Source organism: Oryzias melastigma, linkage group LG1 (genome assembly GCF_002922805.2).
Source record: "Oryzias melastigma strain HK-1 linkage group LG1, ASM292280v2, whole genome shotgun sequence".
Taxonomy (NCBI): domain Eukaryota; kingdom Metazoa; phylum Chordata; class Actinopteri; order Beloniformes; family Adrianichthyidae; genus Oryzias; species Oryzias melastigma.
In genome coordinates this window covers 8,619,024-8,643,451 of record NC_050512.1, presented here as the reverse complement: position 1 = coordinate 8,643,451, position 24,428 = coordinate 8,619,024, and the positions used below count along the sequence as shown (strand labels likewise).

The window sequence follows — 24,428 nt, the reverse complement described above, 5'->3', positions numbered from 1 at the left end:
TTGTTTCCTTTCATGAAGCATCGGGAACATCAAAACACAAAATCAAATACAGAATACAACACAGTCCTGCAACTCCATGAATGAAAGGGAGCAGACGGAAGAACAGTGTTCTTCTTTTGTCCCTGCCCCTGCTAACTGCTCCTCTCACATGCCCCTCTGCATTTACCCAGACTTGGGACTGGCACAAGAGGACACTGGATTGTGTCCCCTTGTGGTTGCATTACACATGCACACACCATTCACACACACACTCACACACACACACTTTTTTTGTTTTTTTGTAACAGCAGCTGTTTTGTATTTCCAGTTTATGTTTTTTTAAAATTGCTCTACTCTTCATTTTCACTCTGTAATCTACAATCCTCCAATGTTTCAACATCTTCTTTCAAATCTTTACCAGAATTCGTTCAAGACATCCTCTAAAGTGACGCTCTCAGATACATTCGGTGAAATGCTTTCACGAATGAGTTGAGGGAGGGCTTGTTGATCATCCTGCCATGAAGACCAGGATTGTACCGGAACTTCAGGAACTTCCTCCAGAAAAGTTCCAGAAGTTTGGCACTCAACTGAAGCTCCATTTGGGTTCACAGAGTTCTGGGTGGTTATTCCCAGGATATCCGTGATGTCCTCAAATGCAGCAGGAGTTACAGAGTCCAGTAAATCTTTCACATTTATGTCTTCAGAGACAGTCTGTGTAAAAGATTCCTGGATGGGGTCAGTTAGGGGCTGTAGATGAACCTGCCCTAATGCTGGGGATTCTTTGGGGATTTCTGGTGCCATCTCAGAGTCTTTAGTCCTTTTTTTCTGCTTCTTAACAACTTTAGCATGAGTTGTGTCTGTAGAAACCGGTGGCACAGAGCAGTCGGGGTTGTATCTCCTCCGATAGTTCAGGCCTGCTCTAATACTTTGTAGACACAGCCATGTTCCCAAAGTGTCAGGCTCAGAGGATGGGCTAGGTATTTGAGAGTTTACAACGGGCTGAGGAGTTTTTGTAGCTCCAAGTCGAACCCTTTTGCTGTGTGGCTCATCTTGCACATTTGAGGAATCCTCTCTCCCTCTTTTCTGTGACTTTCCAGCAGGTTCTGCAACCATCTCCTGAAAAGCTTTGGAAGTTTGGGATGAAACTCCAACAATGTCAAGGATGTCCTCGGGTGCAGCAGGAGTTACTGAGTTTAGTAAACTCCAAAAGGATTGATCAATGGTGTGTAGTTGGGATTGTGGATGTCCCTCCATTGAATCCAAATGTGTTGTGGGATTCTGTCTGAGGGAGCACTCCTCAACCACAGAACCACTCCAAGAGGACGAGGACATTTTAAATAAGGATTTTCTGTTGTGCGATGAAAATCTTTAAAATCATGATGGCATCATGATGCACATCTACCCCTCCCCCACCCTCTACTGACTCAATCATGTGACTGATGACTATGGATCATCGTCTTCGATGATGGCGGGTAAACTCCATATTTGGTCAAAGGCTTCACAGAGGATTATTCAATGTTCTATCTTCAACCAGACTCCAGTCCCTGAAGAGCACAGAGGACGTCTTGACTGTGTCTTGGTGGCAGAAACACGATTTGATGCAAACATTTCCTGGGGGGCCCCTTCCCCCACAGAGGTGCATCTTTAACAATGGTCGGAACCCTGAAAAAATATATTTATTACTATGATTATGATTATTATATTATTTAATTAACTGATTGCATTTGCAAGCACAAATGAAATAAACAAAAACATAATAAAATCATATAAACATTTAAAGATCAAAATCTATAAATTAAAAATAATGGAAATATTAATATAAAAATAAAAAAATATGAAAAAATGAAAATCTAAAATGTACTTTTTTTCAAAAACTGTTTTAGTCACAGGTAAATGAGGACTAAGAAGATAAATGAGTGGCAGGAATGACCTCATGGTGGTATTATTTTTCATCAATAAGAAATATTTTTATATTATTACCATCCCCTCTGTGGCGGCATATTTATCATCTTTGACATACATGAAAACTCACCAAAACTGACTCAAAGCAGAGATTATTTGTTCTAAAGTTGACACCAACATCAATTACTTCACAGTACCGCTAACTTTAACCAGTGAAATTACATTTTGTACATTTTATGCATGTTCATCAACTTCCAATAAAAAAAAAACACAGTATCACTTAATTGTGGTGACCATGTGGGTCCCAAAGATCGAAAACATTTTGCCATTACTTAACTGCATCATACAAGTGCAGAAATGTTGCAAATGACAGGTCATTTGGATGTCAATTTTGAAATTGGATGTTTCAACGGAGAAAATAAGTATTTGATCCCCTACTGATTTTATAGTGTTTTCCTTTTACAAAGAAACTAATAGTATGGCATCTAAATGGTTTTTAACACTGAGAGATAGAAAACCAAGAAATGACTTTAAAGAAATTATATTTGGATTTCATTGAAGGAAATAAGTATATGATCCTCTTGAAACCATTAAGTTCTGGATCTCACAGACCAGTTCCAGGGCTGCCCATTCCTGGTCCTCGAGATCAACCACCCTGCCTGTTTTCCAGATCTCCAAGCCCTGCCAGCTGCTGATTTGCTCAGTCAAATGTCTTCACATTCTGATTGAATGAACACACCTGGTCCAGGTAATCAGCAGCAAGCAGTGCGTGGGGAGATGGAAAACGGGCAGGGTGGAAGATCTCGAGGACCAGGAATGGGCAGCTCTCTTAACCAACTGTCACCTGAATTGAAGACCAAGGACTGGTTGAAGAAGAGGCATTTCTAGGTCATGGAATGCCACAGTCAGTCTCCAGATCTCAATCCTATAGAAAACCGATGGAGAGAGCAGAAGCTCAGAGTTACCAAGCAACAGGCATCAAATCTTAATGATTTAGAAGTCATTTGTATCTAGGAATGGACCAAAATTCCTCCTGATATGAGCAGAAACCCTCTCATAAACTACAATAAACGCATGACTTCTTACTCTAGCACTTCCTTACAGACAAACAGTAGGAGCAGCCCTAAATGATGATTAAACACTTCTAAGAGGTGCTAAGGCGATTTGTTGAGAAACAGACTGTCCTAGGAGCCATGAAAAGGGTTGAAGATTGAACGGGGTTACTATGGTAGCCTTGCTAAAAGGACTGACAGCAGAATGGACTGACACCAAAAGGGGCCATAGAAGGAATGTGAGCAAGTCGGAGGGACACGGCAAAGCCCCTCCAACCCTGTCATCTAGCTTTAATGTTTTTTCCCCAAAACTTGTGCTCAATCTCAGTTTTCTGTTGCTGCTCAAGAAAAGGTAAATTAGACAAATATGCACCTGTGCTCAAATGTTTATCTATGAAATGTGCAAAAGAATGTTGTGCAACTGGCATCAATCTGAAAGCGATCAACAGAAGCAACTAAATCTGCAATCATGCAAATCAAAGCACCATAAGATAGTGCAGTTACATGTAATAAGTTATACATATCTATATATGCATCTACAACCTAATGTTGGAACATAAACTACTAATTGATACAGCATTAGGCTTGTGCTCTACATCTGTGATGTCTGACTAACCAGTTTCAGTGGAAAAAACAGTCTTTGTTGTCTGTAGGGAAGGTTTCATAACTGGAAATGAAACTTTGAAACTAAAAGAAGCTGAGTATCAAGATGGTTGAAAAAATGGACCCACAGGAATCAGAAAAAGGCCTGTGGCAAGAACATGATGTCTCTTGAGTACTAACAACTCAGAATTTTTCTAAATCATGATAAAGTAGTTTATTTGTGAAGACCACTTTCTAACCTCCATTGTTGAAATACTGGCTTCATTTGAATTTGTTCTGTAACTGCCTCATCCTTTAAGGGTGACAAAAAAAATTATTTAGGAAAGAAATTGTCAAGCTCCATTTAAACTTGTCCTCTGCATCCTCCTCACTTACACAATTACACACATCACAGCACCTTACAAAGAAAGTGACCAAAAACAATCAATTGAAATTCAGGCCTTTTAATAAAAAGTTGGATCAGAGTCAAACGGAGTTGTCTGGGTCGCCACCATGACAGACTGTAAAATGGACTCCACAGATGAGGCTAATATCTGGCAGGACAGACCAAGCATAAATGATGCATGCATGGGGTGTGCAGGTGTTATCTAAGTGCCCGTAGGAGGCTCTCACAAACTATGCATCTATTGTCAAATTTCCTAAATTCTAACAATCCGGCTGTATGGAAAAAGCACACTTATCACTTGAACACCACTAATGAGTTGCTTGCTCAGTCTCCAGGTTTTGAGGGTTGAAAAAACAATAAAACTAAATGCATACAATACCTGCGTCTCACCTTCTTCACCCTAAGTGTTGGCTACAACCCAGGATATTCATAGAAAAAAATGTGCATGAACATTTTCTCTTTACGGGTTCTTCAACTTTGATACTTTCTGAGGGCCACCTGCATGCAGCGTACAGGTTGCCCTTTCTTCCCATGCAGCCAGGCCGTATCCACCCATAAGGGCGGTTGTGACAAAGGCCTAAATCATACAACATGGCTGAACTCACCACAGTAAAATCCAGTAGACCAGGCTTGGTCAGAAACTTGAACATTTAACGAACCCCTAATCATATCAGGACAAATTGCTTTTCCACTTTTCATTCTAATGTTGAAACCTGTAACAAAACAATGATCTGAAGAGGTAACAAAAGGGTGACAAAACAGATAATTGACAATAAAGACCTGAAAAACAGACACTTAAATGCAATGAAATGACATAAGCTGTGGATGATTATCAACCTGAACTTGGAGCGACTATGACAGGCTGACAACTCAAAACAGAATATGGCCAAAACCAAGAGATGTCAGTGAAAAACAAACTATAGAGCTCAGTTCTTACAAATCAAGTATTAAAGTTGTTTGGTTCTTAAAAGTGAAGACTCCTTTCCTTTAATATTTTCTGACACTCTTCTGTCACAAATTGTGCTTGAAACCTTCTACCACATGTTTTAACCTACTTGTAGGTGTGTACCTCTTCACCTCTATCCCACACTTTCTATTGTTCTAGATCATTGACACTTTGTACTTTAAGTCTTTTACTTTGTTGTGGATAATTAGTGACGGAACAGGCGTTAGGTATTTAAACTTGCTTCGCAACATTCTCATAATAATCTAAAAAAAATGTTATTCATTGTTGTGGTGTTTTGCAGGAAATGTTGTACAAGCTGTGTGCAATAATTGTAAGAATGGATGAGAAGATGGATGTTTTGAATTAGAGTGAAATGTGGGAACAGAATGAAGTGTATCTCACTATTATCTTCAAGCTCTCGGATATTCAATGCACAACAGCAGCTTACTTCAGTATCACTCCAAACTTCCTCATTTATAACTACAGCTTTGCCCTTTCATTATATTTCTCTAGATCTACAAAGAGACAATTTAACTCTTTCAGATCTTCTCTTTTTCTCTCCAGAGGTCTTCCCAATACAAATATTATACAGGCTAAAACTCTACTGCCACCTCTCCTAAACACTTCTATACTTCCAAGGTAATGTTGTCAGAACCAACTACTTTTTCACTCTTAAAATGCCTCCCTCACTTAATTCATACTGATCAATACTCATTCTTGCTTATAAACAGTTACTTCTTGCTCTCTAATATTTTTCTTATTTGTCAAAGTACTTCCTCCATCATCATATTTCCACTCGAACCTGCTGCACATTCTTACCATCTTTGTTTTTCTTTAGATTAACCCCTCCCTCCTTTGTGCCCAAACGGTCATTTAAGGACTAATACGCCCTTTGTTTGACATTTGCCACCTCCACATTCACCTTCTTCTCCTGCTTCGTTCACTCCGCCCTCGGCAGCACGTGATCAAGAAGCCACTTTCAATGAAAAGTCTATGTAAATGTGTGTAAATACACATTTTGGGCTTCATCATTCGAAACACTCACGTTCATGCGTCGTTTCTATGACCATTTTTGGGCCCTACATACAAGACATGAAACACGCATTGAAAGTCAAACCAGATCAAACTTTTACCAATCAATGACTCAGATTACGTATGAATGACTTACCTTTCAATTCACGGAAAGGCCCAACCGTTCGAAAAAGGAGAAATTAATATTTGCAGTGCCTGGCAGGAATTATTTGAGACCAAGTCTTTCAAGCTATCGAAATAAAGCTGTGCAAGAAAAACCTGGAGCAAGATTCACGAGATTTGCACAGCTTTGACATTTCGCACCAAGCCTCTTCCAGCTGTAGATGCTGGAAATGAGCTTGGAAACAGTAGAAAAAGAAAAGAAGTATCCATTCGCTGCTTGTCCAGAGTGAACACCAAGTACCCACGCCTTGAACGCGCATCACACACCCGGTGGAACATCCTGATCTCCCAAGGCCTTGCACTCCTCTCTCTTCCTTATACAAGCTCCACCACTTGTTTCTCTGCTCTGACATGGTCATCTTCTTTTTCCTCACCACCAGAGACAAATCACACATCACCTTCTATGCTATCAAGTTTTACTCTCTCCATCCCCTTACTTTTCAATGACTGTTTTCTCTGAGATTACTATGTTTGCAAAAGTTGTGATTAACTTGTGTGCTCTTTACTCTTATTTATGCAATGCTCCTCAATTTTCTGGAAAAAATGTGTCCACCACAGCTATTTTCATGCTTTTAGACCATCATCATCTGTCCTTCTGCATTCCTATCCTTAATTAAAAACATACCCGTCACTTTCTCACTTCTTGTTTCCGTCACCTACATGTCCACTGGAGTCCGACTCATTGATGATACTTTCACCTCGAGAGACACCCTAGATTAGTGTTTCCCAACACTGATCCTAAGGGCAGACAGCAGTCCAACTTGAACACATCTGGGTTTAATGATTATCATTGTTAGACATCTGCAGAGCCTGAACGGAATCAAGAATGTTTGAGGAGAGTAGCATTGAGAAAAATGCAAGACTGTGTCTCTATAACCAAGTTAGGGAATCACTGTCTCGGATTATTGATGTGGATCTGTCTCCCTCCAGATCGTCTCCCTCTCTTCCTTTTACATCCTTCCAGGGGGGCATAACCTCTGACAATCCTCTCCATCCCCAGAACTCACTCCCACTCTGTTCCCCTTTCCTTCTACACCAGGGGTCCCCAAACTGCAGCCCGCGGGCCAGATCTGGCCCCCAAATACTACCAGAGGCACATATTATATGTTTCCTCAATCTGGCGGATCGAGACCCACGTAGAACGTGACTTTTTATTTCACCCTACTGCATTCTGAACTATGACGAGAGCTCATGGACTTAATAATTTAATTTTTACAATGTTTTAGTATTATTTTATACTGTGAAGATTACAGAAATTGACTATTTAAAATTTCACTATGTGTGGCTTTCAGGAAAACCATAAATGTTTACGTTTAGGCTGTGATTGTTACACTTTTTCTGACCCCGACCCCACACCAGAGAAGGAAACAGTTATGTGGCCCTCACAAGGAAAGGTTTGGGGACCCCCGATCTAAATTATGCTAAAACAACTTCAACAGCTTGAAATTTGCAGGTAAGAACAGTTTTGGGTAGATGGAAAATTAAGGGGGCGGGTCTGGGATCGGATAGATAGCTTTTAGAACCTTATTGAAATACGTTTCAACTAAGGATGTGCATGCAGGGGAGGCAGTTGAAGTTGCCTCACCTGCCGTCATAAGATGCATAGCCTACTAATAATAAAATGAATAAATATACATCCACTAAGCTGTTCCAAAAATGCAATTTTTACATTTCAGCTTCTTTTATCCTCCAAATAGCTGCATTTTGCAGATTTCCTGATCAATTTCAATGCTGGTTGGGAGGTCTGGGTGAAAATATCAGTTACACTGGAGCTCCAGTGCTTATGTTATTTGATTTGCTCGCACCACCTTTCTCCTTCAGAATCTGCTGAAAATACTTTGATTGTGTTAATGGCTGAAAAGTTACAGTATGTTAAAGATTTTGTGTTTAAGCGTCACCAGTGACGCCTTAGGTGTTAAAGTATTTCATATTTATCAAAACATTTGAATACTAAACATTGATTCTGTCTATTAGTGGACCAATGAAGAAGTTATTTGACATTTTAACCTAGGTACCAAGCTTTTCTTTTTTTATGATTAATACAACCACTGCAGAGAGCCCCATTTTTTTCTACCCGGCCCCTCAAATTGCTAAGTCCGCCCCTGTCCAGAAATCCATCAGCTGCGGCATCATATAAAAATACCACACGTCGTCTTGCCACGTGAGCTGTCACGTTAGAAACCACAACAACAATGACTTTGACCAATCACAGCGAGCCCAGCCGTGACTCCTCCCCTCTGCTGCAGTCAGCTGTCAGAACCGCAGAGCCGTGACTCAAAGCCGCCGCGAGAACATGCGGAGGTCCGGTCCGAGATGTCCCGTAAAAGAGCACTAGAACCGGCGGGGCTCCTCGAGCAAGTCCCGGAGAGGAAGAGGTGCTGCTGGGGGATTTTAACAAGTCAGGGTGGGTACACCGTGTACACACGCTTCAACTCGACCAGAACCAGCTTGTTGTGATGAGTATTTGTGATAACGGGATGAAACTGGATGATGAGAGAGGTGCGATGATGAGGCGCGTCCTCAATGTTTATGGCGGGGTGCCCAAAGGGGGCCCTAGAGTTCAAGTGTGTTGTTCAGAACTTTCTTCGTCTTATCTAATGTGAAGTGTTTCAATAAAAGATGCAGTTGTTATAGCCAAAGTTGAACACAGTCTGCAGAGTAAGCTGATGATGTTGACAGTTGATTCTGATCCACAGGGTCGGATTTACCTATTAATAGAAAGCAGACCCACATGAACCCCAACCCCCAGTTCTGCTACTTTGCCCCGTTTTAGAAGGCAGCATACCTTCAAGCTGTGTAAACCCATATAATTCCCAAATATATATATATATATCATGGAAAAGTGTATTCGTAGCCATAATTCAATTAACAAAATTCAACTTTTATAGAATATAGATTCAGGGCCCTCTGTTCTATTTATATCAAATATTCGTTTGTTTTTGCATAAATTGAGGTTCCAGTTCATGAAACCCACAAAAAAAGATTTCATAAAATTAGAATACTGTGAAAAAAATCAAAATTTATGTCTCAGTTTTTGCAAAAAGATGAAGACATAATTATGATCACAGCAAATCAGTCAAAATAAAGTATTTTCAAAATATGTCAATCTTGAATACTTCAATATGGAGAGGGGCCAGGTCCTACTGGAAGATAAAATCTGCATCTCCATCCAGATCCTCAGCAGAAGGAATCATGAAAAGTCTTCTAGAGGATGCTGGTCGACTGTTGCAGTGATTTTGGATTAATTTGACATTAGGGGAATCTGTGCAGGTGCTTTGAGTTAAAAAAAAAAATAGAGACAGGACAGACTTAGACGAACTCAGTGCATTGAAACTTTTTCTGCAAGCACAAAACAAATTCTCCCAAATGTTCATAAAATCAGTCTAAATCAGTGATAGTGAACACTTCTCCTTTGCTGAGAGAATCCATCTTGTATCACAGCTGTGCTATATCAAGCTGCTGATTAGACAGCATTATTATTGCACAGGTGTGCCTTAGACTTATAACATAAAAAGGCCACTTTAAAACATGCAGCTTTGTTTTATTAGGGGGTCTGAAGACTCAGAAAACTGGTTCATATATCTCATTTGATAAATTCAAATGACATTTTTAAGTATATTTATTGTATTATATTATTACAATTGCATTATTATTATTATTGTATTCTTATATTCAATCATCATAATGAACACAGTTGTTATAAATCTTATAATTTACATTTTTATTATAATAATAATTACATAGTTACAAGAAAACATGTTATAAATAATACAGTTTATTTTCATTTTATTATTCATGAATAGTCATATATTGACAATTAAGTTCACATTTGTATTGTTATAAATATTATAATAATTTTTTATTTAATAGTATAGTTAAAATTGTCATTATAATAATTATATGATTATATTTGTTGTTGATAATATAGTTTATATTTTATCATAATTATTATCTTTGTTAATATTTTGTTATATTTTTTGCTATAATATTCATGATTTCAAATACATTTGTTTCATACACAATAACCATAATAACAATGACATTTGTTATTTATATTTTAGTCTAAATTTGAACAATTATTACATAATTTATTCAAGCCTGATTTTATTTGCAGGAATTTAAATGCGTCCAGCAGAAAAACTGATGGAAATTTATGTTGACCACAGGTAATACGTGCAGCCAAGATGTACATTGCAAGATTGCCTCATGTATTTTAAGTATGGCCAAGGCTAAATGTTGTTTGTTGGTTGCACGTATGTAAAATTAAAGTTAAATTTCAGCTTTCTCACACCGATCTGTGGAAAATATGTTCTCTCCAGTTGACCCATCTCCTAGTGGAGGGGTGAGCTGCAGAACCAGCCAGGGACCTTTCGGTGTATAAACCCCAACCATAATCCTAACCCTAAATCTACCTCTGGGTCTGTGAGCCAAAAACGAAGTTCAACACTGGCCGCATGCATTTCAAAAATAGTGTGCGAATAGTAACTTTCTTTATTTAAATAAATATAAAACCTCAAAAATGATGGTAAAGAATTTGTATAAAACCTAAAACTTCTAAACCCCCTAACCAAATCATAGTTAAAAAATGTTAAAACTAACTAAGCTTTTCTAACTACACAAAACGCTTAGAAGAATTTAATGTAAAGAGTAAAAATACCTAAAACTACATTCACTAAACTCATGTTGACTCATGTAAACACACGTTTACAGAACAACATTAGGAATTATTAAAACAAACACATACAATATATAATGCACTAAAACTAATGTTGGAGTCTTGTATGGAAACAACTGAAATTTGTATTCAAGCCAGTATAGAAGATGTTTGCTTGCACAATGCTGCCCACTGCTGTCTTTGTGTGGAACAAGCTAAAGGCCTTCACTTAGACATCGCATACCAACCTCCTTTGACTCCTGTGTTGCTAAGAGTCAAACTGGGTTAAGAGGATTTGAAATTTTCTCTTCTAGATGCCTGACAGCAGCTTCGGAATTTGAGTCAGTGAGTCAGCTGCAGTGGCTAAGACTGCTTGGCACTCGATGTTCACAGTAGCCGGTAGTTGCTAATTTTAGCTGCTGCAGTTGTCTGTTTTCACCCTGTACCAGCAGAACATGTTTAGCACCTTTACTACGTTCAAATGTCCTACGTGTTCAATTGGTTGGATGTGCCATGGGGAGACGGAGACATAGGTATGTTGAAGACTGCTGTGTGCGACTGTGTTCTCCTTTAGTTCTTCATGTATTTCCAGGACATTTTTAGTGGAGTGGTCAATGTGGGCTTCAAAGCTAGGGGTTGGCAAACTGTGAAGAATATGTATACATAAAAGGGAATACAGTTAGTGTATTCATTCAAGTGTATTCAGGTTTAAAATGCTGTAGTCAGTGCTTAGAGCTCAAATCTTTGTTCATTCACGGTGTGACTTTCTTTCCCCTTTGTAGGTTCTTGGGCTGACCGCTCCCCACTCCATGAAGCCGCCTCTCAGGGTCGACTACTGGCTCTACGCACCCTTCTTGCCCAGGTATGTTTTTTCTGATTGTAAAGTAGATTTCATGAAAGATTTTCTAACCTTCCACTGGTTGTAATTTATCCTCCTTAATACACATCAGACAGTTACCAAAACCTGGACCATGAAGTTGTTACTATTGTGGAATCTCTCAAAAACTTTTTGTAAGAACAGTAAAGAAAAACAAAATGAACATTTAAAATATAGGTCCTATTTTGACCAAACCTATCACATGGGTCAACACAAATGTCATGTTAGGACACAAAAGTTTCTATGACCATTGGCCTGGCACACTGCTGTCAAGAGTCAGAACTAGACTTTTATTTGACAAACTGAACTGTTGGTACTTGAGGTGAAGACATGCACAATAAGACAGCAAAAGCTAACTGTAATGGGGCTTTAAAATCTATTTTTTTAAGTAAAAACGAATTCTATGAATTCAAATATCAAACAATGCGCATGTTTTGGAGTTTTATAACAAAAAAATGAATATTTTAAAAACTTCACATTAAAGTCTTTTAACTACAAGGTTTTTACTAATGTGTAGAATAAATTAAGATAGATGTCTGGTGTTTGCTTGAACTATTTTTCCTTTATTGAATAAATGAAACTAGATTTCTCCAATTTTGAAATGTTGGTGTATCCAGCTGAATACGTTTTTTGGTGTGCGTTTGCCTTCCTTTTCTAACCTTTAGATGGTCATTGATGCTTTACACGTATCACACACAATTAATCCAAAACCACCGATTCATCTAAGGTTTTGATAGCTAATCCTAAAAAACAGCATCAATTCTTGTCATCTGAAATCTTTAATCTGGTTAGTGCAGATAATTATTTTTTTCCTGCAACAATCAATTAATGTCTCGACTCCCGCCTTGCCCGCCCATGTGTCGAAGTGTCCTTGGGCAAGACACTGAACCCCGAATTGCCTCTGGTGGGAGGTTGGCGCCAGTGTTCGGCAGCGGAGCCACCACCAGTGTGTGAATGTGTGTGTGAATGGGTGAATGGGTCTGTGACTGTGAAGCGCTTTGAGCCCTCGAAGGAGGGTAGAAAGCGCTATACAAGTATACGCCATTTACCATTTACCATTTTAATGTCCCAATATTATGGTGGTGGACTTTGACAAAGGAATGGAAATAGCAGTAGTGATCACAACACAGGATCACAGGGGGAGAAATAAAAAAACCAAAGGAGGAGAACAAAACTAGGGTACTTTTAAGAAGACATTGTAATAACTAAGGGATCAAAAACTGCAAAATTGTGTCTTGGTAAAGTGTGGTCAGCAAGCATAGGATGATGGTGTGTGTAGATGAAGATGAAGAGGGTAAGGACAGAGCAGAGGATTGAGTGATGGAAATTAAAAAAAGGGTGCTGTCTGGTTCTAGGAAGAATTGGAATGGGTTTTTATGAGACCAGGAGGTTCAAATGACTGGACAGCTACAACTAGAGAGATCAAATAAACTGGGAGGAAGTACTTGTGTAATCTGGAATAAGGAAAGCAGATAGGCGTACTTGGTGGTGTAATGAAGAAATGTGTTGAAAGGAAAAGGTTGACAGAGGACATAGGTCAGCAGACAGATTAGGGAGATGAGTCAAGGTGGAGATGTCAAAGACCAATCAAAAGACAAATAAGGACTTCTATGAAACAAAGAAGAAACAGGTGGATCTGTACAGGTTAGCAAGGCAAATATATAGAGATAGAAGAATGTGCAGCTAGGTCAGAAATCTAGGACAGAGATGGAAATGTGATGACAGGTTTTACATGTGTGATAGAAAGATGGAAGGACAACTTTCAAGAGCTGAGTAATGAAGATAGTGTTAGAGAGGACAGAGCCAGAAGAAGTAAAGATCAGTAAGGATAATGTGAGGGAGGCATTGAAAACCGAAATAGAACTTGGTTTTGACAACATTCCTCTGAAGGCAGAGCTTGCAGTAGTTTTAGGTCGAACTGTTTCACAAGATCTTAGAGAGCATTACTTAACATTTGGGCAAGAACAACATGCAGAATACTATTTCGAGATTGTTTACAGCATAGTTTTAACCGTTATCAATGCAACTGACATCGTGAACACATGTATTAAGGACCCATAAAGTGATATATATCTTACATGCTATCTAGAACTGACATTCAGCAAATGTTCACTGGGTGTTTTTGTGTCACAGGGATATCATGCTAACATTTTGACAATTGATCATGTGACCCCTCTCCATGAAGCCTGCCTCTCAGGGCACACCGCATGTGTTAGAACATTAATACACGAGGGAGCCAATGTAAGTATCCTTTGTTGGAACTATTGCTACTTAACATTAGCAGTGAGCCTGTATGAGCATCTGTAGCCACAATGTGTAACTCATGTTTCTGCAGGTGAATGCTGCGACCATCGACGGCATCACACCATTGTTCAACTGTTGCACTTCAGGAAGCATTGGCTGTATAGAGCTTCTACTGAAGAATGGTGCACAGACTCACATACAGCACTCACACTTTCCTTCTGCTTTGCATGAGGCCTGCAAGAGAGGTAATGGACCATGCAGCATGCCTTTTTGTTGAATACCATCCATAGCTTTGAATAGGTAACTAGATGAAGAAGCGTACAAGTATAAAGAGTGAATGGACTGGATTTGTCAGCATTTGTATTGCCTTGTTAGCCAGTAAAACATAAAAACATGAGTTCTAAAGGAATAAAAAAGAAAGATGTTTGTCTTTCCAGAAACATACTAATTTTGTCTGTGATGTGCATTTATTTGCAGGGAACAGCCAGTGTGTGGAGTCACTTCTCTCTCATGGAGCCAATCCAGATTGTCAGCTTCCTCTCCTGGGTTCTCCTCTCTACGTGAGCTGTCTGCACCAACAACTGGCCTGCTCCAGAGTTCTACTGGATCGAGGTGAGTCTCTGTCAGGGATCAGCCATCCATCTTCACCTCTGACCACCAGAGGGAGCTCTCGCCTGAATACTTACCAGCTCTGAACTCACCTGGTACCCTCCTGCCTCATCATCATCAGCTGGTTCTCATCAGACTCATTATCCTCAGTGAATTTAGTCTCTCTTTGGTCCCTGTTCAGTGTGAAGTATTGTATTTGCCACTGATACAACGCTGAGCGGTTTCTACTGCCTTGTGTTTTTGACCTCTGCCTGTTTCCTTATGCCTTGCCTCGCTCCTTGTCTGACCTGGTGCCTGGATTTTGACTTCACCTTGCTTTTGCCCTTGATGGACCTTCTGCCATTAAACTCTGTTGCATATGGACCTCAGTGCCTCAGCCTCTTCGTTACAGTCTCATACCTGGCATTGGCTTGGTATTAGAATTACATTACACAGTACAATTTGCATTCTAAAAAAATATTAAAGAAATGAGTAAGGATTTTTTTTAAAGCATTCTTTTTAAATTTCAAAATTTTGATTTTTGTTTTACAAGTTTATTTTGATTGAATATTTATTTAAGACATTTTGGTTCTGAAGTTTGCTTCACATCAGTTTAAGAGATTATTGAAAGGTTGAGGAGCTATAATGTAATGGAAGAAAGAAGCAGTGCTGCCTTAAATGTGCAGTTTTTGCAGGTCTGTCAGTAAAAGTAAAGTCTTGTTCTGAGAGTTTTTGGGTTGTCTTGGCCTGTGGAGGTCTTTTGACATTTGATCTTGAAGACTTTTGCAAAAATGTCTCTAGTTGTCTTTTAATTATGATGATGACATTTTAGCCAAAACCAAAAAAAGGGAAAAAAAAGGGTTGTTTTTTAGGACATGGTTCTTGCAGAGCAGCAAGAGTTCAGTAGAAATTCACCTTAAGAGTTTGAGACTGTTGGCTGGGTACAACCCCACCCCCACTTCCTGTCATCTGTTTCTTTACATGCTCTCCCACTAGCTTAGAGCCCCTCACTTTTCCAAACTAATATTTCTGGTGCAGAAAAAATTGTGAGCAATATTGGAGCTATTCAGCCGTACAGTTTTATCCAGATATTCAACTTGGACAAGAAAAACAAAGATGGATCTATTTGTCTCCAAGTGGGTTCATCAGAATAGAGCGGAGTGTATTTTCTTTGTGACACATACAAGCTTTTTCAAACTTTTTTTGTCTGCTCCAGATTCACAAAGGTTTCAAATAAAGACATATTCAGAAATGCTATTTTAAGTTTAATGTTCTTAATATAGATCTTCCATCATAAGAAAAATGCCCCAAAACATGTTAATAACCCCCAAAACACAACTTTCATTGGAGTCAGTCTTTTCTGGGAGTGCAGGTTTGTCTTGTAGTTCCCTTCAAGCCCGTATGGCCACAGTTGAAAATGGATTGCACGATTGTTGTGTGTGTGGTAAGCGTATCGTGAAGTATTTGAAAGACTAATGGAAGTTGCACACATTTATGACATACGGGTGATATTATCGTGTAATGCTCCCTTACGTCATTAGTAAAGCCTTCATCACAACTTCCCTTAAGGCTTGACATGGGCTGACTGTGTGGAAAAAAATGGACACATCTGTCCTGGGCAGTCAAGGAGTTGCACTAACGGGGCTCTTACAGACCATAGGATTCAAGGGGTGAAAAAACAAAGAAATCCTGACGTCTGCGTCTAATTTACTTCACCCTTTACCCTTTAATGTTTGTGTTCAGTATATGATCTATCACTCGCAGCATGTCAGCAGAAAAAAAAGAGCATGAACATTTTCACTCTTCAAGCTCACTGAGCGGTCTATGACCTTGGAATTTGGTGCGACCACCTGTCTGCCGTACAGGTTTGCCCATTTTTCGCTCACAGGCTGCCCATTTCTAGCTGTAAAGACCGTTGTATGAGCCCATAAAGCTGAAATTGCAGGAATTTCTTTTTTCTATGCAGGATTTCCTGCACAGTGATTATAAGGGATGTTAGTTCTTCAGCACAAAGATGCTCTAACTCTTTAGCCTTGTGTGTAAACCAGGTACATGTTTCCATCTTCTCCAGGAGCAGATGTAAACTCTGGCAGGGAAAGAGACAGCCCTCTACACACTGCTGCCTCGCAGGACAGTGCAGATCAGGTCTCACTGTTATTGCAGTATGGGGCAGATGTCAACTGCAAGGACAGCATGGGCCAGCGGCCTGTGGAAATAGCACCTCCTGGGGGAAAGGCACATTGGCTTCTTGTTGCATATGAAGGTATTGGATCACCTTTGGAGGAGCCTTCTGTATGTAGAGGCCCTTAGAGCTCCATGGGTAGGCTGTGCTGTCATGGTAACACAAAGTTTTTCTGTGTTCCTCCAGGTTCTCCACAGACCCTTTCTCAGCTCTGCCGTCTCAGGATCAGGAGGCTCCTTGGGTGGTCCAGATTAGAACTGTTACCTTTACTCCCTCTTCCTCCGCTCCTCACAAACTACATGCAAAATATGTAAAACCTTGCAAACATGGACACATCCAGCACAGCCAAGGGAATCTGGCTGCAGACATCAACATCTGGAATTGGAAATCCTCAACCAGAACCAGAAATCTCCCCATGTTGATCGAGAAAAACTTCACTTTGACTGGTGACCTTAACAGTTATGCATTTTCTCCCATTTTAACCTCTAATAAAAGTTTTTTTCTACAATCTCACCTGGGGTAAGGTTAGGGTAAATTGTATAATTTTCACTTTTGGCAATGATGTCAGGTGCCATTTTGTCTATAGCCATGTCCCTCTTTGCAGAGCAGTGAAATGGCGTTGCAAGTTAAATTTGTACAAGTCATTCTACCGATTTCAAACAAAAACAAAATGTGGTATCATTATTTTGAAGTAGACTTGCTTCATAAGAAAGAGTCCTACTTCATTGTGTTAATGTGATGAGTTTCTGTTTTAAGTGTAAACTATGAAACTGGAGTCACTGATCTGCAGAAAATTCTCAAGCTGTATTCACACTTAATGCAATTCACATGTTGCTGCTCAATATTTTTGTAAAAATCTGGTCATAAACTTGATGCTTCAGATGCGTTTTTGAAGAGCTACTGCAAGTTTTTTGCCTGATCCCTACACAGAAGCTGTGACTGTATCTCACGTACAAAAAGATCAGGTTTATTAATTTTGATGGGCTCTACATAAACATCTATAATCACATCTCCATGTCTGGGTTCGTGAGATCATTCAGTCTCTCCTGGTACACTGGAGCTACATCTGAACTTCCATCTCTCTGTGACCCAAATTGATGATTTGCTGTCCCACATTAGTCTGAGAATGGAAAAAGTAAAAACAAAACTAAAATTAAACTTTTTTATTGTTTCCCAATGGAAAAAGGAAAAACAGTACAAAGTTTAGAAGTAGACTGATCAGATTTTCCTCCATTTTGGTTTTGGACTCCACCTGCAGATTACCTCATCAACATGTCAAAGTTGAGTCCCTGATTGGTTAAATCTTTCTAGCATCTTTTGACGCCTAAAACGCACCGCTGCCACCCTGACGTGCCACGTCCAATGCTTAAATTGTGCCACAGAACCTCTGATAATGTCCGTACATTAACTTAACATTAAAACTGGATGCCTCTGGCACATGAATCGAGTTCGATGCAAATGCAGCTTTTTTCATCACTTGCATGTTCATACTGAGACCCTCAGCACTTCGGGAGAAGAACTTTAGAAAAGGTTGGAAAAACAGAAGAGTGCTGTAACTCCTAGCATGCACAAATTATTGTAAATATGTTAACCTGTTTTAATTGTATTTTTTGTGACCTTAACTCACTCATAAAATGTGTTTTATTACACAGTCTTGCACTGTTTCTTTACCCGAGGGATAAACTGCAAAGGATAATAAACTGCGGGTGTTCTTACTAATCTGTACCACCATCCTGAGAAGCAGGAAGTTGAACGGATAAAGGCGACTACATTTTAAGTAAAGACACATCCAACGAGCAAAATCAAAGAGATAAATTTGAATTTTTAGAAGTAAATATATTTATAGTAAGACTTATGGTTATTGGACTTTGACAAGCCCAACACCGACAACACTGGTTTTATAACTTTAAACAGTTCACAGTACAACAACAGAATTTGGATTGGGCCTTAGCCTAGTTTCTCGGTTACCTAAGGTTATGTTAAGCTTCCCTCTTAAAATTATAATGATATGAGATTACAAGTTATTTTTGTGTACATCAGCTATTTTTACAAATATTTTTTCCATGATATTTCATTCTTAATTTCTCCCGTAAAATTCACTGTGCTGAAGCTTGCATGGTATAATCAACTCCAACACGCAGCAATTATGATTTTCAAATAAAGTTTTGAGAAAAAAAGAGGGATTACTTCCGCAAAGTCATCTCCAAATATCCGTTTCAAATAGTCGTCAAGTTGACAGCAATTTTTAAACATGACAAAGGAAGTGTAAAACTAAAGTACAAATTTAAAATACATATTTCCTGTTCAGTTGTATTTCATACATCTACAGTAAACAATGAGGTACAAAATAAAATGTAAAATAATAAAAAGCAGGTAAGAGGCCTTTTATATTGGGATTTTGGTGAATTACTGTAAAATTGCTTTTCCACTGGCTTTCATACCAAAACTTTTAGATCTATGCACATTGAAAGACCATGTCAAGTGTTAGGTGTGACTGATGCGTTTAGGAACAATATTTTATTGACAATAGATTCAGTTATTAAACTAAAGTCCACAAATCCAGTAGTTTATTTGCTACATAATGAAAAAAAGTTTGTTTACAAAATTGAAAATTACCAACAGATTTCAAAAGATTTTATCATTATATAATATTTTTAACGGTAAACAAATGTTTTATTATGCGTCGCATCTATTCTCTGTCAGAAAACGTATTTCTAGTAGGCTTTTACTTCGAAAAGCCCGACCGGAAGCACCAAGTGATTGCATCAGCTTGAGTTTTCGATTCATTTGCGAGCTGTTGCTGCTAGCCGAGTGTTTATGTTCGGTTCTGGTCGGTTTTAGGAAGCTACAAAGATGAATACGGTTTTGTCCAGAGCCAACTCGCTGTTCGCCTTCTCCCTGAGCGTCATGGCGGTGCTCACCTTCGGCTGCTTCATCACCACCGCCTTCAAGGATCGGAGGGTCCCGGTGGACATCCGTGTGTCCAGAGTCCTGCTGTGAGCGCACCCAAATACAAAAAACACTCACTTAAACGCGGATGCCACATTTCAGGAACGCGGGCTAAAGCTATGGACAACTAATGTAGAACGCTTCACCTGCCGGAAGTGAAGAGCTGAGAGCATCTTCTGCTTCCTCTTTCATGTGGGGTGTCGTGCACGCGGGGTTGTGTGCTGACTGTAAGAAATTCTCGAGTAACCTAATACTGGCAGAATTCTGGTACCTTTAGACTGGTCTGTGGTTCTGTTTGGAGGGAACAATTGGACTCAAACACCCTCACGTGTTGGAGGGGGGGCTGAACTGCACCCCCCTTTGTGCTACCAACTACAACCTTTTCTGCTTCCGCTGAGCTGTCAGAGAAAGAAGTGCCACAGATCATCTTCAATGATCCTCTATTAAAACTCAAGATACAGCCATGTTTGGTTTAAAAACGAAGAAGAAATGTGTGGACATATGCACGTTTAACAGCTGCAAGGTTGCACAATTTTGGAAGTCGTTTATTGCCCAAAACCAGTTTAAAGTGATCTAAATGGCAACATTTTAAAGATGAATAGTGTTAGTTTGCCTAAGAGATTCTTTAATATAAGTTGGATGGTTCAACACCATTTAGATTCCATATGCTGGTGCTGGTGCCTTGAACCTTAGTCACTACTTCCCTTACGGATGGATATATATAGTGTGTCTGTGGGCGAAAGATGGGCAAATCTGCGTGGGGCACACAAGTGGCATCAAATTAGCTGCTTGATGCTTGTCCAATAAACTTGATGCTCCAGATGCATGTGGGAGGAGCCTAAAGCTTTTATCATCATCACTACAGGGAAGCATTGACTGTCTCACTGACAGTACATGGAAGACACGGTGGATGTTGAGAGATCAGGTTTATTCACTTTGAAGAGCTCTACAAAAGCATCAGTAATAACATCTCCATGTCTGGCTGGATTCATGAGATCATTCAGAGACTCTATCAGTACGGTGAGGTTCATCATCTACTAGATGCTTCTGAATCACCGCCCACTTTTAGCCGTACTTCTGTCTCTGTGACCAGTTGTTGTCACACATTAGTCAGAGAAAGGAAAAATAAAAGTAAGAATACAATTAGGCAATCTTTGTATTGTTGTCTTGATGGCAAAAGGAAAAATGTTACAAAGTGTAGGACTAGTACGAGCAGATTCTCCTCCATTTTGGTTTTAGACTCCACCCACTGACATGGACAAGTCCTGTGCCAATCTGAGTCTCTGATTCATCGATGCGATGACTCAACTCTTAATCAATCAATCAATCAGTCAATCAATCAGTAACCATACTTTATTAATCCTTGGAAATTCATTGTTGTTTTCCAGTACAACCCAGTACAAGACAGACAGAATTTGTGGTTGAGTTACTTAGCATGGGTGCTAACCTGTTGGTTGTATGGACAAGAGGACAAGAACTAAATCCACAGAAAATCATTCCTGATATCCCAGCTTATCTTTAAAGTTTAGTTTGTGGAGCTCAGTATTCATGCATTTGTCATGTCTCTTTGTACTTCAACAGGAAGAATGTCGATGATTTTACTGGACCAAGAGAACGCAGCGACCTTGGCTTTGTGACCTTTGACCTCACAGCTGATATCCTTTTTTAAAAAAAATGCACCACTGTCCACATATAATGTAGAATAAAAATCAGCTAGTTGTGTTGGGTGTATTTTTGTTCAAATAATTAGGTTGAACAACAATTTGAAAGCATCTCATTGATTTTCTTTGGAGAGCTGTTGTCAGCATGTTAGAATGAATTCAGGGTAACTGATCTCGAGGAGTTTTCTTTAACTGCAGCCACATCTGCAACCCATTTTTGACTGGAACGTGAAGCAGCTGTTCATTTATCTGTCAGCTGAATATGCTACCAAAGCCAACGTAAGTTGTACATATGCAAACACTCACAATGCAGAGTGAACATTGAATATCGCTGCTTCGCAGTAACAAGGAACATTGTATGTGATATTGTAGAACATCTTGAAAAAGATTATGGTAAACGATTGTTTTGTAGTTACATGTTGCGATCCAAAGAATGAAGAAGACTTTGGGTAAATATTGTCAAGGGACAGCATATGTCCTTGAAAAGGCCTCACAGTTTTTGTGACATTGTAGTCCACGAAAGATACTGATAACCTCAATGCTGCCTTTGACGTTATGCCTGTTTTGCATGACTTACGACTGTTCTATGTTTGCGTGTCTTTTAGTCTCTAAATCAGGTGGTCCTGTGGGACAAGATCCTTCTCCGGGGAGAAAATGCCAAGCTGAACCTCAGAGACATGAAGTCCAAATATTTCTTCTTTGATGATGGAAACGGACTCAGGTTAGTCGCTCATCTGTGTGTTCTGACTGACAGAAAAACTAGCATGGTTAATTCTGATTATTTATACAGTCACCGGCCACTTTATTAGGTACACCTTGCTAGTACCAGGTTGGACCCCTTTTGTCTTTAGAACTGCCTTTATCCTTGGTGGCATAGATTCAACAAGGTACTGGAAACATTCCTCAGAGAGTTTGGTCCATATTGACATGAATGTTCCGGTGATGGTCAGAGGGGCCGAAGGCGCGTACTGGCAGCCACGCCTCTGTCAGCCTGCCCCAGGGCAGCTGTTTCTACAGTAGTAGCTTAGCATCACCAAGTATGAATGAGGTGTGAATGAATAATGGATACACAATGTAAGCGCTTTGAGCGTCTGGAAAAGCGCAGATAAATCTAATTATTATTATTATGATAGCATCACACAGTCGCTGCAGATTTGTCTGCTGCACATCCATGATGCCAATCTCCCGTTCCACCACATCCTAAAGGTGATCTGTTGAGATCTGTGAAGGTCATTAGGCTCCAGTGAACTCATTGTCATGTTCAAGAAACCAGTCTGAGATAATTCCAGATTTTTGACATGGAGCTTTTTCCTTCTGGAAGTAGTATCGGAAGATGGTACACTGTGGTCATAAAGGGATGGACATGGTCAGCAGCAATACTCAAGTAGGCTGTGTCATTGTAACCATGATCAATGTTACCATATCATGACTCAAACAGCCTGAATCATTGATACAAAACAGGATAGATCCATGCTTTCATGATGTTGATGCCAAATTCTGACCCTACCATCTGAATGTTGCAGCTGAAATGGAGATCAATGTTTTTTCAATCGTCTATTGTCCAATTTGGTGATTCTGTGTGAATTGTATCCTCAGTTTTGTTGTTCTTAGCTGACAGGAGTGACACCCAGTCTGATCTTCTGCTGCTGTAGTCCATCTCCCTTAAGGTTGGACCTCGGTTGTAACCTGTGGTTATTTGAGTCACTGTCGTCTTTCTATCTGGTCATTCTCCTCTGACATCAACGGAACTGCCGCTCACTGGATATTCTCTCTTTTTCAGACCATTCTCTGTAAACCCTAGAGATGGTTGTGGGTGAAAATCTCAGTAGAAAATACTCAGACCAGCTTGTCTGGCATCAACAACCATGCAACGTTAAAAGTAATTTTAAGTAATCTTTCTTCCCCATTCTAATGCTCAGTTTGAACTGCAGTAGATCGTCTTAACAATGTCTACATGCCTAAATGCATAGAGTTGCTTTCATGTGATTGGTTGATTGTGTTAACAAGCAGTTGGACAGGTGTACCTAATGAAGTGGCAGTTGAGTGTTTAAGAAAATTAAAGTTAAAGTTTGGAGTATTTCTTTATTCAAATCATTGTGAATCAAGAGGAGATGTCAAAATGCTGTTTGAAAAAGAGCTTAGACAAGGAAATACACATTGTTCAAATTTAGTTTTAAGACCCTGTCTTCAAAGACTTATGTGGTTCAAGTTACAGTCTCTTAATTTTCTGCATAACATAAGGAACCAAGTACATGCAATTTTCTGGTTCTTCTGTAGATATTACTCAGATTCTCCAGTTTCTAGATATAGTTATTGTAAATGATGCCCTGTGGTGGTTCTTACCTGTTGACTGTCACCTGTTTCGCCATCAGATCCAACAAAAACATAACCCTGACGCTGTCGTGGAATGTTGTTCCCAACGCCGGCATCCTGCCCCTAGTGGTCGGAAGTGGACATGTCAGTTTGCCTTTCCCCGAATCGTACGAGAACACCAGGAGCTACTAAACTGAAAACTGAGCCACCATCCAGACTCCCTTTGAGTCGATCCAGAACTCGAAACAATAAAAACTGTATTTTCTAATTTTGTTGGCTGTGAGTTCATAATTCCCCTCTGAGTCTGTAAATCCTTGGAGCTTTTCATGTTTTATCTATGAGATGTGCTCACAGAGTCTCCACTGGCAGCTTTCCTCTCAATATGTTTCAGCTCAATTATCTCAGTTATTTTCTACCGTGAGAGTAAAGGTTCCATCAACTGAAGCCATGTGGTTCACCCGTTTGTCATGCAACACAAGTCAGAGGTGCAGTCAAATTCCTGAATTTCTTGGACTATTCTAAAACGGACTCAGTGAAAACGAGGCTTATGTGTTGACAGTACTGGCTTCTCAAACTGTAGGACTGCAACATGTACTGGTAAACTCTGTGGCCTCCACAGGGCACATTCATGATTGAAGTTATGTCAAAAAGTGATGCATTCTTGTTTCTGCTCAACTAATTGGTATTTATAAAGTTTAAAAATTAAATATATTGGTGGTTACATTTGGATGTGTGACAGTATTTTTCTGCATTTGAGCCATTCTATGGGAAAACTGAAGAGCAGTCACAGCTGTTGGCAGTGACAGCCAGACACAAGACTTGTGCTAGTGAAATCTATCCATAACAAGCTTAGTTCCAAAGTTTGTATTGTACCCTCTATGTAACGTAACCTTTAACAC

At 39.6% G+C, this 24,428-nt stretch overlaps 2 protein-coding genes across 3 annotated transcripts; both read left to right on the top strand.

Annotated features, from left to right (window-relative positions):
• The first annotated feature begins 8,304 nt into the window (after positions 1–8,304).
• On the top strand, positions 8,305–18,257 carry asb5b (ankyrin repeat and SOCS box containing 5b). Of its 2 annotated transcripts, none has more exons than XM_024259636.2 (7): positions 8,305–8,465; positions 11,498–11,577; positions 13,726–13,833; positions 13,928–14,081; positions 14,314–14,448; positions 16,496–16,687; positions 16,793–18,257. In XM_024259636.2, exons 1-7 carry the CDS (start codon positions 8,375–8,377, stop codon positions 16,918–16,920), a joined length of 888 nt encoding a protein of 295 aa, XP_024115404.1. In that variant the 5' UTR covers positions 8,305–8,374; the 3' UTR covers positions 16,921–18,257. The 2 variants fall into 2 exon arrangements, with proteins under 2 accessions (XP_024115404.1, XP_024115405.1); XM_024259637.2 differs by lacking the exon at positions 8,305–8,465 and adding an exon at positions 10,908–11,248.
• A 1,087-nt stretch (positions 18,258–19,344) lies between these two features.
• Positions 19,345–24,252, top strand: spcs3 (signal peptidase complex subunit 3). The gene is made up of 5 exons (XM_024259638.2): positions 19,345–19,602; positions 21,137–21,210; positions 21,419–21,495; positions 21,822–21,937; positions 23,589–24,252. Exons 1-5 carry the CDS (start codon positions 19,460–19,462, stop codon positions 23,719–23,721), a joined length of 543 nt encoding a protein of 180 aa, XP_024115406.1. The 5' UTR covers positions 19,345–19,459; the 3' UTR covers positions 23,722–24,252.
• Positions 24,253–24,428: the final 176 nt, after the last annotated feature.

Coding starts and splice junctions, on each gene's coding strand:
- spcs3 (XM_024259638.2), top strand. CDS start 19,460: ATGAATACGGTTTTGTCCAGAGCCAACTCGCTGTTCGCCTTCTCCCTG. Junction 21,211..21,418: donor GACCTTTGACCTCACAGCTG/ATATCCTTTTTT, acceptor AACTGCAGCCAC/ATCTGCAACCCATTTTTGAC. Junction 21,938..23,588: donor GATGATGGAAACGGACTCAG/GTTAGTCGCTCA, acceptor TTTCGCCATCAG/ATCCAACAAAAACATAACCC.
- asb5b (XM_024259636.2), top strand. CDS start 8,375: ATGTCCCGTAAAAGAGCACTAGAACCGGCGGGGCTCCTCGAGCAAGTC. Junction 11,578..13,725: donor TACGCACCCTTCTTGCCCAG/GTATGTTTTTTC, acceptor TTTGTGTCACAG/GGATATCATGCTAACATTTT. Junction 16,688..16,792: donor GCTTCTTGTTGCATATGAAG/GTATTGGATCAC, acceptor GTGTTCCTCCAG/GTTCTCCACAGACCCTTTCT.